Source organism: Empidonax traillii, unplaced genomic scaffold, assembly GCF_003031625.1.
Source record: "Empidonax traillii isolate 1590-97213 ecotype Southwest subspecies unplaced genomic scaffold, ASM303162v1 scaffold398:size1781980, whole genome shotgun sequence".
Classification (NCBI taxonomy): Eukaryota; Metazoa; Chordata; class Aves; order Passeriformes; family Tyrannidae; genus Empidonax; species Empidonax traillii.
The window spans coordinates 1015148-1034134 of record NW_020955591.1 but is presented as its reverse complement, the minus strand read 5'-3'; the positions used below and the strand labels follow the sequence as shown (position 1 = coordinate 1034134).

General features: G+C 39.5%; 1 protein-coding gene across 4 annotated transcripts in view; it reads right to left on the bottom strand.

The window, feature by feature from the left end:
- TECPR2 (tectonin beta-propeller repeat containing 2) overlaps positions 1-18941 on the bottom strand; it is a 43405-nt gene extending 24464 nt beyond the window's left edge. For 3 of the 4 annotated variants that reach the window (XR_003572341.1, XR_003572342.1, XM_027893595.1), the window contains exons 1-12: positions 18908-18941; positions 17086-17236; positions 13699-13983; positions 13457-13585; positions 12900-13031; positions 11809-11966; positions 10401-10713; positions 9454-9586; positions 7719-8144; positions 6068-7062; positions 4404-4587; positions 2162-2335 (exon numbers count right to left, since the gene is read on the bottom strand). Coding sequence is in view for 2 of the 4 variants with exons in the window: in XM_027893595.1 (XP_027749396.1) it covers positions 2162-2335; positions 4404-4587; positions 6068-7062; positions 7719-8144; positions 9454-9586; positions 10401-10713; positions 11809-11966; positions 12900-13031; positions 13457-13585; positions 13699-13917 (2863 nt within the window). In the remaining 2 variants the exon portion in view is untranslated. The remainder of the gene's footprint in view (positions 1-2161; positions 2336-4403; positions 4588-6067; positions 7063-7718; positions 8145-9453; positions 9587-10400; positions 10714-11808; positions 11967-12899; positions 13032-13456; positions 13586-13698; positions 13984-17085; positions 17237-18907) is intronic. The other variant, XM_027893596.1, reaches the window with a different exon arrangement.
- Between the last annotated feature and the right edge of the window lie 46 nt (positions 18942-18987).

Below are 18987 nucleotides of genomic sequence, written 5' to 3'. Positions count from 1 at the left end.
CAACTCGGCAAAAGAAAATGAGGAGAGGAATATCCTTGACATGCTAACATTTGTCATTTGGTCATTATTCCTTTCTATAAACTATTAATAATTACCTCTAATATGGGTGAGTTTACATTTTAAGAAATAAAGCACTGTATATCCTTCAACATCCTGCAGGGCCCACGAGTCATGTCCTGTCATTTCTGTTCCTTTTCTCCCTCTAGTGTCAGACCCAGGAATCTCCATTTATAAAATCTCTATTAGACTTGACAGAAGTATCGAACAAAAAGCCAGTAAAGGAAGAACTTTTGCCCAAAACATGCCCGAGAGAGAAACAACCTGATTTGAACAGTGGCTGCAAAGTAATTGCAAAAGAGCATGCCATGGTGTGTAGCACCGAAAGGAGCAGAGAGGTTCTGGTGGATTTACAGGCATTTTGCACATATCTGTATATCTAAGCTAGAAGAACATATCTTCTTCACAATTACATTGAAGCTTGATTTACACAGCTCCATGTGAAACACCTCAGGAGACGCAGTTTTTGTTTAACTCACGCTGCCAAAGCCAGTGCAGATTCATCTTTGTGATACTCTAAATTAACAAGAACACTCAATTCTAAACCTCTGAGCAAACACTTCTGTTATAAATGTTAGACAAGACAGTGAAGGGAATGAAAAAATCCTGGAGAAACAATTTCCACTGGTTGCCTCACATTAAGAAGACAGATATACTGCAAATTTTCTTCTCGCATGAAAAGACAAATTTGTAAGCCTAAGAACAGCAGAATGAAAGCTGATGTAATCAAACCAATCTCTCACAGGGAAGAAAAATATTGATTCAAACCTCCACAGAGCCCTGTGTGATTGGCATCAAAAGGTCACTCTTGAACACCACTATCCAAGCTTGCTGGCACTATGCATGTGACCATGGGCAGGGCCACTTGATTTCTCTGTAACTACTACACTCGATTAAAAGAAAATAATATGAGTAGATTATCTTCAAGACAATTATGTGTACTTAAACAGTTTTCTAATCATAATGAATTTCTATATTGTGCTACAGTAATTAAATCTAAAAAAGAAGAGAGCGCCAAAATTAAAGCTAAACGAGAATTTTGACAGCCACTCTGAAATGTTGTCCTGCTTTAGTATGTCCTACAGTTTCCCCTTTACCTCAGTCTTCCTCTTCATTCTCCAGTAATTCCTTCATCATGTTATTGGTAATTTTTGCTTACCAAGTCAGCTCTCTGTGCAACACCAGCATGGCCCAGGAGTCCTTGATACTTTTCTCCTTTAACTCTAAAACCTATACCTTCATCCTCGCTCCTTGTATTTCGCATTAATATCATTTGTGTAACACCTTCCAAATGCATCCTCTTCTATGAAGAACTTAAAACTATGGCCATGATTTCAAAGTTGACACTGCACTCATTATGTCTTTTCCAGTCCTTGCCTCATTCACATCCAACAAGAAGGCAGCTGTAAAGATTGCTGCTCCACAGCCCATTCCATTCCCCCATGGCTTTGCTTTCTCTATCACATAAAATACATTGTTTACACTTGTTTATACTTCCAAAGCACTTCATGATTTTCTGTCTCAGAACACTTTCATTATCAAGTGGTAACTCTTATCTTCAAGAGATCTGCGCTTTTCAAAACACATAGTTTCTACTTTCCCCTTTTCTGCCCCCGTACCCAAATTCCTTCTGAACAGCCACACAGAATCTCATTGCCTTTCAAAGTCCTTCCAAAACTGTTAAAAATCCCTAAAGCAAGAAAAACCACTTAAGTCTCAGTTGTTTCAGTGCACTGTATCATTGTCAAAGCAAGGATAGATACTATTTTCATATTTTCTGCAATCCCTTTCCATTTTTCTGCATCTGTCCTATATCCTCTCCATGTCATAAACTCTCTATATGGTATGTACTCCACCTGACACACATAACAAGTATCCATGAACTGGCTTTTCCAGTCTTCTAATTACACAGAATCCCACAACTTTCCAAACTTTTCTCAAGATAAAAATGCTTCCCTATGGCCTGGTTGCAGATAAAAGTTTACAGCAAACTGTGGACATTCTATAGATTTGAGTTTACAGCAAACTGTGGACATTCTATAGATTTGAAATCTAATAATCTCAGCCTGCAAAAATTCAAAGAGCCTGCAATTAATTCAGGTACCTGTTTGCAGATACAGATCTCCATTTGTTCTGATAATCCAGGCGGTGTCATCACTTAAAGCTACAAATACAGCCTGGGGTAAAGCCTCATACCAGTGGCGTTTTCCTTTTATAGTTACTTTTCCACAAGCAAATGCTTTGTTAGTCTTCTGCTCAATCTTCCAGAGAAGAGCCCCTATATGAGGAGTTAAGAGAGAACACAACAGCACTCAGCAATTACTGTAACAGACTCACCTGATGTGCCCTACCTACACCTAAACTGCTGGGAGAGGAAAAGTAAAGCAGCAGCATTAAAGAAAAATGCAAGATTAAAAAACACTTGGAATTTTTTTTAAAAAGCAAGACCAGAGCAGTAACTAACTTCTCTAAGAATTGCTGAAATGTATATACCATTAGAATACGTGTGATTTTTAAATGTTCAAATGCAAGTTACTTTCCCTCAGTTAAACACTGAACAAGTTCCAATGTCAGGGCCAATGCTGAGAGACTGAAGTTCATGGCTTGCTTCTGTACTAGTCTAGTACATCCTTGGTGCATAAAGGAAAAGGGTTTAATTTTGGTACTTTCACCTTTTACAAATATTAGTTGTAAATTACAGCTTCTGTGGACCAGTCACAAGTGACTGACCAGGTGTGCTGTCCCACCCTGCAGTGGGCAGTGGGCAGTGCTGTTACCTTGTTGTTACTCAGCAATGCCACTGCACAAATCCTTCTCCAGAATTCTCCCCTCATTTGAATTAGCAAGGACAGCTTAGAAAAAGAAAACCAAACAGAAGCCCAAACTCAATTGCTAGTTCATACCAGAACAGTACACTGTCATATTAACCTCCTTTGAATAATTCCACAAAGTAGCACTTGGTTCCCCTTTGACATTTGTGGTTAACGTGGTCCTGTGTTGATACATCCATGGCAAAAATGCTAGAAGCTTCCACGGATTCAATGAAAAGCTGGGTGAGCTCCTGGAACTGAAGGATAGGAGAGGCAGAGGAACAACCTTTTGCCAGGAAATCTCTGAGCCACCAACTGCAGCCTGAAACTACCAAGGGCACATGTCACACATGCCCATTGCTTTGACTTTTCTGCAGGGATCTGCTTTTGACCACTCTTCAGGGTAAGACACTGAGCTGGATGAACCTACAATCTCCCCTAGTACAACTACTTCTAAATTGCTTTGGCCATAACAAAGGTCAGCTGCAGATTAAATAGAATTTATTTCTTCTTAAAACAGATAGCAAGTCTTCTCCTGCATAGAGAAGGGAAGACTGACGTGTGCTTTTCAAAACGACAGGGTAAGTAGTGGCAAGGCAGGACACAAAGTAATGGAAATAGATGAGAAACTTGTATTTTCACACCAGTCCTGGATCTGGAAGGCCAAAAATGACACAAGTTTATAACAAAAACCTACTTATTTTTAATCCAACATAATCCTCATTCCCAAACACCCAGAACAAATTTATATGCAAATGCACCAAACCTTAAAAGGCATTATTGTCTTTCAGTATTTAAAAAGAAATCAAATCAACAAATCCACGCACATGCAAAACCAATTCAACCATTTACAACAAAAAGAATTTTAAATCTGTGAATCAGAGAATGGTCTGGGTGGAAAGGGACCTTAAAGATCAGCTAGTTCCAGTTCCCCTTGACATGGGCAGGGACAGCTTCCACTACACCGGATTGCTCAGGGCCCCATCCAACCTGGCCTTGAACACTTTCAGGGATGGGGCATCCACAGCTTCTCTGGTCAACCCATTCCAGTGCCTCACCACCCTCACATTAAAGAATTTCTGCAGCTCTGTAACAAAAATCAAGGTTTTATATGGAAAGGGAGCCCTTCATTCATCTCTGCCTACCACTGAACTGCTACTTCTGAAGTTCACTTTAATCAGGCAAACGCAGGTTGAAAATCTTCCAAAATGCAAGTGAACCAATTAGAAAGACAGCACTTACACTACAACATGGGATGCAGAGGTAGTGAAGATGAAGTCATGTAACTGTGCCTTTTTTTTTTAAAACAAAACCTACACACTACTTTTACATGAAACAAGCCCTAAACAACCCAGTTTTCACAAGTACCGTGTTTAAATAAAAAACAATAAACTGCCTAAGTGGAAATCACATTTGCACTGAACTCTATCTGTAATCTCAAAAACGACAAGTTTCATCTAATTAAACAAAAAAGCAAAGAAAATGCCCAAGTCTGTGCAAGTTGTCGAGGTGACAGTGCAGCAGAAACCAACCTACCGGAGGGGGAAACGGCCACTTGTTGGACTCCATCCTCAAACTTCTGCCAGCGCAGCCCGGCCGCGGGAAGGGCACTGCAGTACAGGCTGCCTCGGTAGTCCAGGCACCAAATGTACTTTTCTGAAACAACCAGGCTCAGGATGCCGTAACCGGGGCCAGAGTACCCCATCCAGCTCTCTGCAAACTAAAAACTGCACAGTCAGAACAGTGTCAGGTGACTTCCAACCGCACAAGAAAACGGGTATGTAAGTACAGCACCTCCCATGTTTTGATTAAAAAACGCTGAACTTAAGAATCTTAAGGAACCTTAATCAATGAATAAATTTGCCTTGTGTAAAATAAAACCTACATCTGTCAGTGTTCTCTAGGTACTGCACAATAAGACTGCTAGAACAACAGCTTTAGCAAAAAAACAAACCCCTCCACACTGTCATCCACCTCCAAAAAGTGGAAAATCTTCTCTTATTAGTTAAAGAGCACATACTTAAAGTAAATGGCAGGCAAAAAAAGAATACATAAAAAGCTACAGTCTGTCTGTGGTGCAGGAAATTATTCATTGTCTAGGAAGTGATGAACAAAGGGAACAAGACAGCTGGCATGCAGAGACAGCTAAATATCCAACTCCAGCCCTCTCTGTATGGTACAGGAGCCATGTCTGGCACAAGTTTGGTTTGCAGGCTGTTATCTGAAATTCTGATGGCTTGCATGAGGTGAACTCCAGCACTGCACACATGACCTGCAGTGAAAGGATCAGTGGAGCCTTTCTGAACATGCCAGAGTGAAAGAACACTGTAACCTGAAACTAGAAGCCTTCTACACTTTGGGCTGCAGTTGTTACTAGACTGGACATCACCAAGTTGTAACTCAGCCTTTATGAACAAATACTCGGCTACTTTCAATTCAAGGCTGTTACAGATCTGAGAAACAAACCCCACAGATCTAAAAAAACCCCTCACTTAGAAGAACTGCATTTCCTTCTTCAGACTTCTGCTAAAAATTCCAGTAATTCTGTCAATTTTGCAGATTTTACAATTAATTTTAGTACTTCTTTTCTATAGTCTGATGAGAATTACTGTTTCTGGAAATGTTCACCCACAAAATAACAATGAAAGAAAGAGGGATAACAGAAAAAAGAATCTGTCGGTGTTTTAAATAGTACTAATTGCTAGCTAGGATGCAGAGACTAATCCTTATTTTGAGTATTTACAGGTAAAATAATCCTTAACCAGGAGCCAGCCATATGAGTTAATCAGCATTATATCCCACGAAGTCAGCTGAATTTGGGAACAGCACTCACGCAGAATTTGGGCTACTGGAGACCTAAACAACGTGCAGCACTTGAGCACGACCTGGTTTTATCGTTCACTCTTTAATGGATGGTTTTCTAACATAATTTTTGTTGAGCTGGGAATAATACAGCCAGAGCAGCTTCTCTGCATTGTAAGCACGTGTCACCCATTCTGAAGGCAGAAACATCACATTTCGTAAGAGTTACAATACATGTTGCTTTTGGCTTTTTGCTTTACTTGTTTACTTGAATGAAGTGGAAAAAAAAACCACTGCTCTCTCTAGATTTAAAGGACAGGAATTACAGGAACGCCACTTTTGAAAAGCCGTTTCTTTTGGAAGTTAAAAGGTACTTTAATTAAACTGCAAACAAATACCTGATCAGATTTCAGCAGCACCATTTCATCGGCGCTTATCTTGGCCACATCCTGTGAACCAGGCACAGCACCAGCGTCAGGCACGCTGGTCTCCGAGGACGAATACGGTAATCCATGGCCATAAATATCCTCTTCGTCACTTGAGGCAGATTTCTCAGCCTTACTCTCATGAGTCTCTGCTACCCATTCAGCAGTGCTGGAACTGGATTTAGCTTTGATTGCACTTTCAAAATTCCACCCAGAAATGGAAGCGTTATCTGAACAAACATTGTTAGAGATGTCAAAGTGGAGCGCAGAAGGGTCTGACAGAGCGCTGTGGATTAGGGAGAGCTCCTGTTGGTCTTCCCTACCAGTTTCATCACTTTCCTTTGGTGTCAGTGATGTCTGAACACCAAGTGTGTGGTCACATTCCAAAAACGTCTGATCTGCAAGGTCTGGCCCTTCAAAAGACTTTTCAGTATCCGACAGCTTCATTTTATCCAAATCTTCATCTATTTTACACAACGTAGGAAAGTCCTGCTCCTCCTCTTGGCTCAGCTTTCCAGGACAGCATTCGTTGCTTGCAGAAACCACACTACCATTATATTCACCATCAACACTGCTTGTCAAGTCTTCTCTGAGGAGCAGAGGAGATTCAGATGTCAAAGTGTCTATAATAGCTGAAGTACCCATGCCACTGTCACTGTTTGGAAGTTTCTGCAAATCAACGACCTCTCCATTTTCTTCATTAATTAGTAGAGTTGCTGACTCAGGAGACTGCAGGACACTGAAGGTTTCTGAACCATTATCTTCTTGCAAGATCGTATGGGACTCCATACTGAACATGCTTTCCTGATCTGGAGATCCAGTGCTCAAATGATCAATGCTGCCACTCATTATGCTGGAGGTCATGGAAAAGGAGTCTGCATTCAATGAATGGGGACTGTCACCAGAAAGCTGACGCTCATAAATTGGGGTGCCTTCCAGAGAGCTGTGGTTTTTCCTTGTCCCACTTTCTGTTCTCACACACACACACACAAAAAAAAAAAAAAAAAGGTAGGAGGGTAAATAATATTAATACAATCAAATCCCAATGCAAATAAGAAACTGAAGTATTTTTATAACTGGGAGAAGAACAGAGCTAAATCTGAATTTTGACATACTGATTTTCAACTTTAACACTAAATGATACATATAAAGCCAAAAAAAAATCTTAACAGCAAAACATTTTCAAGTTGTAACACCATAATAGTAAACAATTAAAATAATCAAGTACTCACACTATTTTAGCAAACTAAAAACAATGGCTAAGAAAGACACGGTTAAATATTCAGGATAGGATTTATAGATATTACACATTTCCAACATAAAACGGGAAGCAGAGTCCACTCCATGTGCCATTAACCCATACATTAGAACTTCGAGCATGTTTAAATGAAGCAAAACAAAATTAAAGGAATAAAACAGATAGGTTTAAAAAGCCATAATCAATTTATCACTTTCAAAACAGGCTTTCATCTGAAACAGAAATGGCTCACCACAACCCCTCGATTATTTCAGAAGCATGACAATACAACCTAAGCAAAGCATGCCAAACACACCCACTCTCTCCTGTGAAGCATCAGGAGTGACCATTAACAAGCAGTGCCAGGGAAAGTTCAGCCAGACATACCCTGTTTCTTCTTTCTTTTCTTTTTCACTTTAATTGGCTTTACAATGAGTTCTTGATCAAAATCTTCGGAGCTGATGGTGCTGAACCGTTGTGAAGAAAGCTGACCTTCTCTCTGAGCTTCTGAAAGTTGGTCTGCACACATCATAAAGCTCGAACCACTGTCCACAGAGTTCACAGAACTGCTCCTGCTTCGCGATTCACTTACTATGGAGCAGCCCCTTTTCCTGGTTTCATTGCTCAAGTCTCCCATTCTATCAAAACTTTTCTCAGACAGTGTTGGAGTTTCCAGATCATCTTTCACTGAAGAACCGTTTTTATCACCAGCAACTGAAGGGGAAGTAACCATTTTTTTATCTGTTTCCACTGAAGGGCTGGATGATACAGATGAAACTACTGATGATGGGGTCAGCAATTTAGGACTCGTATCTGTTAAAGATTCAATAATTTTGCATTTACATCTGAAACTGTCCAAAAGAAGAGTATAAATACTAGTTCAAGAATAAATACTAACATCAGGTGAGTAGGGGCATAGTTCTTGGAGAGTATTGAGAGAAAAGAATCATTATGCAAAAAAAAATTTTAAGTTCACAAAATTGTAAAGATATATATATATATATTTGAAGACACATGCAATGTAAAATTCCTGTAAGTTAATCTATATGAAAACATTTTAGTAAAATCAATCCCCCAAACCCTGTATGAAGCTTCTATTGGCAAAATTCTGAATTTATGTTTATGTATAAAGAAAGTACAGGTCTGCAGCTTGGAAGACATAACTGAATCATAAACTGAATTGCCATCCTATATCTTTACCTTCCTCATTCAAACATTCAGTAGCTTGGAAAAAAGTTAAGGAAAAATACCAGATAAACTGCTGTGGTGATTAGAATAAGATACAATTCAAGAAGGCTCCTTGCAAACTATACTTAAAAGTTGAGATTAAAATAATCAACAGTCTCTAAGTCTGTGAGTAAAGAACTGCTTAAATGACTGAAGCTATCACTAACATGCAGTGATAAGAAAGTTAAGTTCTCCAGCATTCAATGAGACTTCATTGCATATTAACTAGCGTTTTTCCAAAACAAAGCTAAGATGGAGTATTTTAAATAAACTAGCAGTCCCTTCCACAGAGTTCTAGTAACATAAATGCTGAACTTAGATGGCAATAAATATGAAAATAAACTCTCAAATTCTTTTTGGAATTTTAGAGAGCATTCTTTCGGTTTATTTGTCAGTTCTTTCTTTTTCATTGTGAGCAAGGCTGAGATTTCCTCCAGAATGTGGGTGGTGACAGGTGGCACAGAACCAACAATTCAGTTATTGAGACTGACTAGTAAAGGGATAACCATGATCAGGAATCCAAACTGCTTTAGTGTCATGGTTCAGAGTAAGATCTCAAATGCGCAGATTAGAGATTCCTCATTAGGATAATGCTGATCCATTCTCCAAAAAAAGGGGAATCATATTTAATTTCTTAATGCCCCCATTCTCACTACAGCCAAAAGAGCAGATAAGCAGATAAAACAGATTTTTAAATATAATCTGTTAAAAGGGATAAGCAACTCTACAGAACCTGGTAGGTTTTTGCAATAATCTGAAGGGGTTTGTGTACGTTTGTTTTGTTTTGGGTTGTTTTTGTTGGTTTGGGGTTTTTTGGGTTTACATTAAAAAGATACCACAGGCACCATGTTCCATGAGGTGAGGTACATACTAAAGCTTACTAATTTATACAAACCTATTGATGACAGTCCTTCAGGTCTACTTGAAATTCTTATGATGTCTCTATCTCCCTTTAAGAGAAAAATCTCATTGTTGGTACAAGACACGGACACAATATCACCATATCCTTCCAAGCCTCCAATCAAAGCCTATAAAGAGCCAACACAGAAACAAATAATTGGCATCAGATTAACACACTGTTTGCAAAACATGGTACACAACAAAAGCGTTCACTAGATTTTAATCAACGCATGCAGTTACAGGATAAAGACGTTTATTTTATCAAAAAGAAAGAAAATAGAAAAAAGCAACAGGAAAGAGCCCTTTAATCACAGTGTAACTCATTCTTATACTAACTTCAATTCCACAGATATATTCACTTTCTCTGTGCAACTATCAGCAACAATATAACAACTTCAGGAATACACAATTTGGTGGCAGAAGAATGCCATAGTACAAACGTCTAATACCATTTAGACAAAGAAGATACTAGGTTGCATTCACTTCCAAATGCACTTTTAGTAAGACAAAATAAACCACTCCTCACTCCATACCAAATGAAATGTAATACTTGGGTTTTTGCAGACACCAATGATAGTAGAAAGGAAAAAATAAATAGTTTCAAGCAGCTTTTATAAGCATAAAAAATCCTCTTGCATTAATTACTAGATTTTAAATTTCTAGATTTAGACGCTTTGCTAAGCATCAGAATTGATTATGATGTCAACACCTCAACTGAAAACTTTAAATATATCTAGTTTTTATACATAACATATCGAGCTAGTTTGTGGGTGAATCATTGCAGTAACAACTTGAAAAGGGAGAGAATAAAGTCTTTTTTTGGTCATTTTAAGTAAGCAGTTAAACCACAGAAGTATAATGGATAACCCAAACAGCGTCTCACGGCATAGCATGAACAAAAACAAGAAAGAAATAAAACATACACCCACAAGGTTTATCTACCTGGTTCACAGTGTCCAGTAAGTAGATGCTGTATTCATTCCAGGTCAGCACCCATCCTTCTCGGAAAAAGCACGAAACAAGCCCAAGGTGTTTCTCTGGAGAGCTGTAACTTCCTCTGTCGGGTGGTTCCAAACGAGGATACAGTTCAAAAGTTTTTATCCCTCCAGCAAATACATCTTTTAATATGAATGTGGCCTGAACAGTTCCGTGAACATCAGACTTCCAGAGACGAAGCCCAGGTCTGGCAGCAAATAGTGTCAGGTCACTCTGTTTGCACAGGCCAGGTATAAAACATGCTCCAAACTTGCCAGTGCTAAAATGCAAAAGAATGTATTTTAAAAGCTATATCCTCAACTTAGAAACAACTTTTGATACTAATGGTACAAATTTACGACCACAATTTATCAAGAAGAAAAGTCTTTGATTAAAATATTCAGTCAAATGTCCAAAGTATAAATTTAGATACAGTTAGACAAGAGTGGTTGGTCCTTTCAAACAACAGTTTCCCCTCAGCTTTGGATGCCAGACACTATATCAATTAAGCAAATTAAATGGTTCCTCCTAATAAGCTTCATAGTCTTAATGGCACTATGTCCATCTCAGAAAGATCCTACTATGCATCATCTCTCTCCCAGAATAAAAAACAAGCAAAATACTACCAAACAAGGCTAAGGAACTGACAACCTCTGCTTGCCAGAAGTATGGAACAGACCTCAGCTTCTTCAGACCTCATCTCTCATACACTGAAACAGCATTACTATCACCTAAAGAAACCCTCTTCCTATTCATACCCCTGGACAGATACATCACAGACCCTCTTTCAAGTGTCAGTGTCCTCTACTTAATGATATATTCAGTCATGTTGTTCTAGGACTGGGTTCCCTCTTCCTTCATATCCAAGAGAGATTACACAATAGAAGATGTCAAAGCCACACAAGTTCCTAATTTTCAAGTCAAACTAGGTGTTTTCTATACATTTTCTCTTTTAATTAATTCACTTCAGTGTATAAGAAAAATTGGGATATTGACTTGATTTTAGCATCAAATATTTCATTACCCATTAGACAGAGCTGATTACAATGCTTGCTCACACCAAGTCACAGTAAACCAAGAGGGACAGCAGAGGAAGTTTGGCAGTGATTTCGCTTTAAACTATGAGAATACATCTGAAAATATTTTTGCATAACAGTGCCTCGAAAATACGACTGTCACACATTTGCAAACACGTACTTTCTAAATAGGTAGAATTGTCATTTCATGCTCCATCACACATAGCTACTGTAACTAACTTTGTATGAGCAGACTGCTGTGTTGTATTAATTTCACTGCTTAGATCACTCTCTCTGTAATCCACTCTGAAATGCTAGCATTAATAGATGTGCCTGCATCAAAATTTTATGAGGGTTACTTTTTTCTGGGCTGTGTTCCAACTTGGTTGACGGATTTCTCTTCTGTGTAAAAAAGTAGAGTGCGTTGTAAAGTAGAGACAAGCAGCACCTTCTGGTTGTAATCCAACTGGACAATCGAAGATGGCTCCTCCAATACAAGGCTGGAGTTGCAAATACCCTTTCAAAGATACATACAATTAACAAGAGTCAAACCTTCCTAAAAATACAAGGCAGTGACTAACACTCCAAAGAAATTTATAAGCCCGAGAGAAAACAAACGAACAAACAAACAAAAGATTTTGAACTCCGGTTGCCCAAAGTTCACTTAATAAACATGGAGTTCATTTATGTGGGCAAGAGGGTATGCCACAGTGGCACACACCATGAAATCCAATTTCTCTTGGAATATCAGCTAACACATTTCACTTGAAATCAATAGAAGCTCCAGGACACATTTTCTTCCACTGCCAGGTCATACAATGATGAGATAATCATTACATTTGGCGATGTAAACCTTTCTGTCAAATCGCACGAGGGACAGTCACAGATAAATTAGGATAGATGTTGTCTAAATGTTTCTCCCATATACAAATTCAAATTAGCATTTGTTTTGTTAATGTCGCAGCTCTGTATAATGAACAAGAGGTTAGAAAAATTCCATTTACTGGTAGCATGCATGTGAGGCCAGCAGCACCCAGATAGTAGTTTCAGTCTACACTCCAGATACAGATGCTGAACAATTCTGGGAAAAGGACCTCATCCATCAAGTCACATCCTTCAAAAGTACCCTTTCCAAATGAAAGAGAAAGCACTGGCTGAAACTTGAAGGAAGATAGGGTAGTTATTTCAGACAGAAACTTGAAAAAAGAGAAAGATCACTACTTCTTTTAATATACTTTACTTTTTTTAAAAAGGTAAGACAGTTGTGAAGGATATCCAGTGGTTGTCATGCTGGGTGTGCACACACTTGGCCGAGTGTACACATACCAATAAAGCCATCCAATTAAATGCATGACACTAAGCAATTAACTAACTGCTAAATACATAAACACACAAGCATTCTTTCAGGAAAGTGTAAATGTGAATTAAGGTCTCTACAATAAATCCTCACCTGGTCTAGGTCTAGGGCAGAGTAGACAATCTTTCCTTTGTCATCTCCAGAGAATAATTTCATTCCATTGGGACTCCAAGCTAAAGCTGTAATGCTACTTTTGTGGATGCCAGCAACGTCAAATCTCCGGAGCTGTGAAACAATACCAAAGCAATACAGGAACGAGGTGAAGAGAAAATGGAGGCACAAAGCATATTCAGTGACTTGCCTGATTTAACTGGAGATCAAGTACAAAAGTGGAGGTCATTCTAATGTTTATTTAGCACAAAAAAACCTAAAGAAACAATCCCAAAACCCCACCACTGAATAGATCAGTCAGTTATTACACAGGAGAAAACTTTCAAAAGCATATTTGATTAAATACATTTTTTGTAATGTAAAGCATGCTTGAAGAGTATTATTTCTTTCAGCTTAACATATGAAGCCTAAAACATATTCACAGATACTTAATCAGGCAAAACTTGCTGGGTTTCACTATTACAAAGAATCACAGTAACACTCTACTAGGACTGGCCATATTAAACCTCACAGAAGTTTAGCCAAATGCAAAGATTTACCTGTTTGTTTCTTCCAGGTAATGAAGACACAAGCTGAAAAACTGCAACCCGACCTGAGGCTGTACCAACAGCAACCAGATCATCAAAACAACTCAGCAGCTTTACAAAAGTAATAGATTCACACTTCCCCTGTTGAAACAAACCATACCAAGAACTCACAGAGTTAATGAGACACAAACAGGAGCTCAAGTCTGAGCAACTCAGCTTCATCAGAAGAGACAACAGTAGAAGTTGGTATTTACCTCAAAATTGTATTTTTTCATCTGGTTTAACTGTCTGCAGTAGAGATAAAGCATCCCAATACTGCTCCCCACAGCAATGTAGTCTCCATTGGTATCAAGCGCTGTGAGGTACACCACAATAGAGCGAAAGCCTTTTTGGATCTTTGTAGGAATGGCATTGAGGAGATAATATAAGGGACAAAATTCCTTAAATATAACCGGTGAAGCCACAGATGCCATAGCAAGGATTTGCACCAGCACTTTTAAGGCTGAAATAAACACATCTACTCGACCACATAAGGAAATCTGAAAGGCAAAAGCAAAATACATGTCATTAACTTGTTTGAAGAGAGTGAAAGGTTAACAGAGAGCCACCATTTAGCAAGTAAGGACTAAAAAATTCTCAGTTTTTGCTTTGTATAAAGAAAAAGCAAGCTAAACTCTTGCAGTGAGTGTAGCTACTCTTAGAAGAACTTTCTCCTTAAAAATTAAGTGTATTTCTCAGAACATCTAAGGATGCATGGTAACCACTAAATATGGGATAACCACTTTTTCTAGCAGCTGTAAGCTTGTCAAAGTTGAGTTTAAATGCAGTGTTTCTTCTCCTCTGCCTGGTGAAAGAACCACAAGGCCTCTGACACAGAACAGCCCATGTGATACATTTCTTCATCTATCTGCAACCTCTGCCCTCGATCCAACCAGTGTCAAGATTATGGGACATTCACTGTGTCAGACAGTGATGTAAGATCAAAGCAGCAAATCAGTACTTGTGCTCCACTCCTTAAGGCCCCACAGCCCAAGAAAAAACACGGCTGAGAAACAATTCAGTTAAAGTTACATCTGCTATATAATCAAATAATAACCAAAACATAAAACTAATGGGGTAGGAAAAGGGCAAAGCAAAAATTGAAGAAATCCCATTTCGACAGTCCCAGGAAAATATCCATGTAGCAACTGAATTTAGAAAGATAAAGAGCAAACAGAAAAAAAAGTACCATATGCCCATGTTTCCTTTTATGAATAAGCAAATAATTTCACGCTTGTGAGTGACACTGTAAATATACTTAGGGGACAATATCTAAGAATAACGGAAACAAAGAGTCTGTTTGCCTTCTGTGAGGAGAAAAAAAAATGTAGCCATAGCTCATCACAGTAACAACATCCTGGTTTCGCCAGAAAAAGCTGCTCTGACAATGACAAACTTAAAAATATTTAAAATACTTATTTAAACTCAGAATTTTTCTCGTTGCAACAACCTTGACAAGAACATTTTGCAGGATGACTTTGAAATATGGAAAAGAAAACAAAATCTTCACTTCTAGAATTTTATTTTGCTATGAGAGCAAGACCAATCAACAGAATTGTTTAGAATCTGCCAAAAATACCTGCAGTTTTCCAAGAAAATAATTTTGAATTTCTTTAAAGAAAAAAGTCTTTTACGGTTGTTTACAGTATTAATGTTGAAGATTTTCTTCAGTTTCAGCAAACTTAAAACTCCCTCAGAGAAATGAAAAACAGAAATCTACCAATTGACACTAGAAACACTTCTAAATACTTAAAATTATTCCGTGAAGTACCCCTACTGGAATTTGTGATATGTCCTATTGTGCGTAGTTTTAAGTTCTCTAAGGATGGAAAATGGCATTTGTTTGGCAGTTTCACACAATGCTTACAGTGTATATCAACTAAATTAGAAAAAAAAAAAATAAAATAGTTGCTCTAGTTTTGTATCTCCATTACTGTGAAAAGCTCAGACGTCTCAATTTTCAAACTATTTCAGTTACTGTGCAAGAGGATTCAGCACAAGGGCTTTGGGCCCTTGCTATCAACATACAATTCCACTAAATCCAAAGGGATTGTTTGCATGACATTACCCATGCAAGCCCAAGTCAGACAAGACTGCAGGAATAAAGACTGGTTACTGAGCTCATATTTTATCTGTTACAAAAGCTACCAGTAACTAAGCTAGCACCAATTATTAGATGTTATTAATTGTGATAATTTTTACTGCTTGCTAGAGCTTAGAAATCAATTCTACTCCCTCCCGTGTTTACTAACCCCTCATGACACCCATTTAACAAAATATCACAAAGATTTGCTGATTCACGAGTCAAAACTATTTCTGAATGAAGAGCTCCTTTCAGAGATGTTTTCTAGGTTAACAGATAACCCCACTGCATCACAACTCTTCCACAATGTTTTCACACAGCATCTATTTTCCATGCACTATTTTAGGTTTCCTGCCCATTCCTTCAGCACCTACTACATTCCATCCACAGTCAACTGAATAGAAAGAGAACCCACTGCTAAAGTGTCTTATTTGCTGTTCTAAATAGGCTGTTTTGCAAGTTTAGTAATTTTGCTAGTTCATGGTCTTTTATTCTTTTTTTCCCCTTTTTTTCTGATAGAAAAAAACCCAGTCCTGAGTCTCACATGTACAAATCTCCCTCTGTCTAGTCCAACTTCCACCACTACCAAGCTACTGTCTCATGAGTTTCATGTATTTTGTTTTTCCAAGTCCCCTTTGCAACTCCTACAATTCACATCAATCAGCATCCAAAGCTGCTCTTGTAGCTGGAATCACCTCACGTTCCCCACCTGCCAAAGGACCTTCCAAGTCCTCAGAATTTATCCTGTTTCCATCACTTCCCCTTCCAGCTCAGCTAAACCATTAAAAACCTTGTAATTCATTACAAACTATGGAAATATGCGCATTTGTATTATCAAGAAAAAGACTATTACTCCTTCCTCCAGAACAAGTCTATCTGCAACCTGATGCATATTTTGTAAGTTTACATTCAATTGAAAAAAAAAGGAAAAAAAAAAAAATCTGGTAGGGTTTTCCTTCCCACCCACAGAAAATAATGGAAGAAATTATTTCTTGTCACATACTAAGTTAAATTTAAAAACTGCTGTTAGGTTAGGGTTCTCACTCTTCATAAAATACACATACAATCTTTTTTCAATATTCTCTGATGGCAAAACTGTAATAAAATGAAATTATTTTTTTCTCTGTAATTCATTCACCCTGTAAAATCAAAAAAGGCAAAAACTTATTTATAAACTATAATTTCTTGCCATCATACACAAATTAGTTTCATCTTAAGTGTTTTTACAGACTAACAGAACACTTGCACTGTTCGTGTAAAAACACCTAACTAAAAGCTCAAATCCACGACTTTACTAAAAATACTACTAATTAAGAAACTTCATCTATACAAAACAAATGTACAAGAGACTAGAAAATTTCCCATGTGGCCTAAACATTCAAAGCACCTGCACAAATGCCACAATTCTCTGCTTTTGATTCTAAAGTCTTCAATATCCTCTAATGACAGCTGTGTATCACATGTAGTCTCTTCCTCTTTATTAACAGCTTTAGGATTAATTGTTATCTGTTTTTCCTACCTCATTAATCCAAGGCAAACAGGGGATATAATCTATTTTCCCAGGCAGATTTTGGAACTGGATGTGTATGCTCACTCTGTTCACTCAGCCACAGTTATTCTGAAGTACATACAGCCGCACGGGGCAAATCAGCTTGTGCTAAGCAGCTGCCCTGCAGCAGAGATAAAGAGGAGAAAAATACCACATCAAAAACAATCACCAGTCCTTCCTCCTCATCTCACAAAGCTTTCAAATACTGCATTCAAGGCCATGTTTTGAAAAGCAGACTTTTTTATTTTATTTCCTCTGGTCTCACAGACAGGAATAAGGCTTACTGCTGCCTGACAGAGGCAACTAAAGCGAGAGATAATCCCGTGGTTCAGCAGACAGGCAGTGGTTAAAGGTTCAGTGCCAGGCTATGCCACAGATGGACTGCAGGAAGCTAAAGCTGTCACTGCATTTCTCTGAGCCCAAGTGTCCTGTTTGTACAAGAGGGACAACAGCTCCATTCGGGTTTTTTTTAATCTTTGGCATAAAAACTTAAATGTAAGTTCTTCAGAGGATAGACAAACTCATATCTATGACCACAGCTAAACACAACAGCCTCTGTTCTCAACTAGATCTTGACAACTAAAGACCAGAGCTCTTTTATTTTCTTTTTTTCTTTTCTTTTCTAATACTTCACACACTTTTAGCCCCAGAGCAGGGTACCTGAGTGCCATATCACCAGAGTTTTTTACAGCAAACTGCTGCCAAGTAGAGGGCAGATGCACACCCCGCTGAAGGAGCTCTGATTTCTTGTGTCCTGTGCTCAGGCAAATGACCAGCAGCACACAGGTCACGGTTACCTGATTAACACACACTTTGCTTTATACAACTCGTGAATTTTTGGCTCAAATGAGGTTTATTTTCTCTTTGAAATAATAAAAATTAGACTGTAAAACAAATAAACAAACCGAGATGAAAGAGATGGAAAGGATAGAAAACGTAGAACCTGGGGTCACTGTGCATCCCAGTATGCCCAGAGGGGCCAGGGAAGCCTGGCTGTACTCATGGTGATGATCTTGTGACACCCAGCTTCCCCAGGAATCCTTCACAGAATCCTGTAATGGTTTGGGTTGGAAGGGACCTTAAAAGATCATCCAGTTCCAACGCCCCTGCCATGGACAGGGGCATGTTCCACTAGGACCAGGTTGCTCAAAGCCCCATCCAAGCTGGCCTTGAACACTTCCAGGGATGGGGCATCCACAGCTTCTCTGGGCAATCCATTCCACCCTCACAGTAAAGAATTTCTTCCTAATATCATACATACATCTATCTGCTTAATGCCACAGATATACCTAATATCTATTATATACCTAAAATATATGCCTGCCCTCTTTCAGTTTGAAGCCATTATTACACCTTGTCTTAGCCTCCCTTCCTTAGACGCACGACTATATTCCGAGAGATGTTCCGAACCACTCCTTTCCCAACAGGTGCTTCCTCGCCCCGTGCGGGGTCGCAGCTCCTGCCAGGGGACAGAGACAGAGCCTGGATCTCCCGGCCGGACACCCGCGGGGCCGCCTCGCCTTCCCGCCGGCTTTACCTCGGCTTATGCCGGATTTACTGCCCAGCCCCAGCGCTCTGGGAAAAGGCGGGCGGCGCAGCCCCTCCAGCAGCGGGCACAGCCGCCGAGCCCCCGCCCCGAGCCCCCTCACCCGGCGATGCCCGAGCCCCGGGGGCCGGCCGGGAGCACCGCCCGCAACAGGCGGCCGCGGCAGGCCCCGCTGGCGGCGCCCGGGGAGGGCAGCGAGAGCCCGGCAGCCCCCCCGGCGGTCCCGCCCGGCTCGGCCGCACTCACCGCTGCGGAGCGCGGCCCGTCGCGGAGGGGCGGCGGGAGCGGCGCTGCCCGGACCCCGAGGCGGCGGAGCGGCGGCGGCC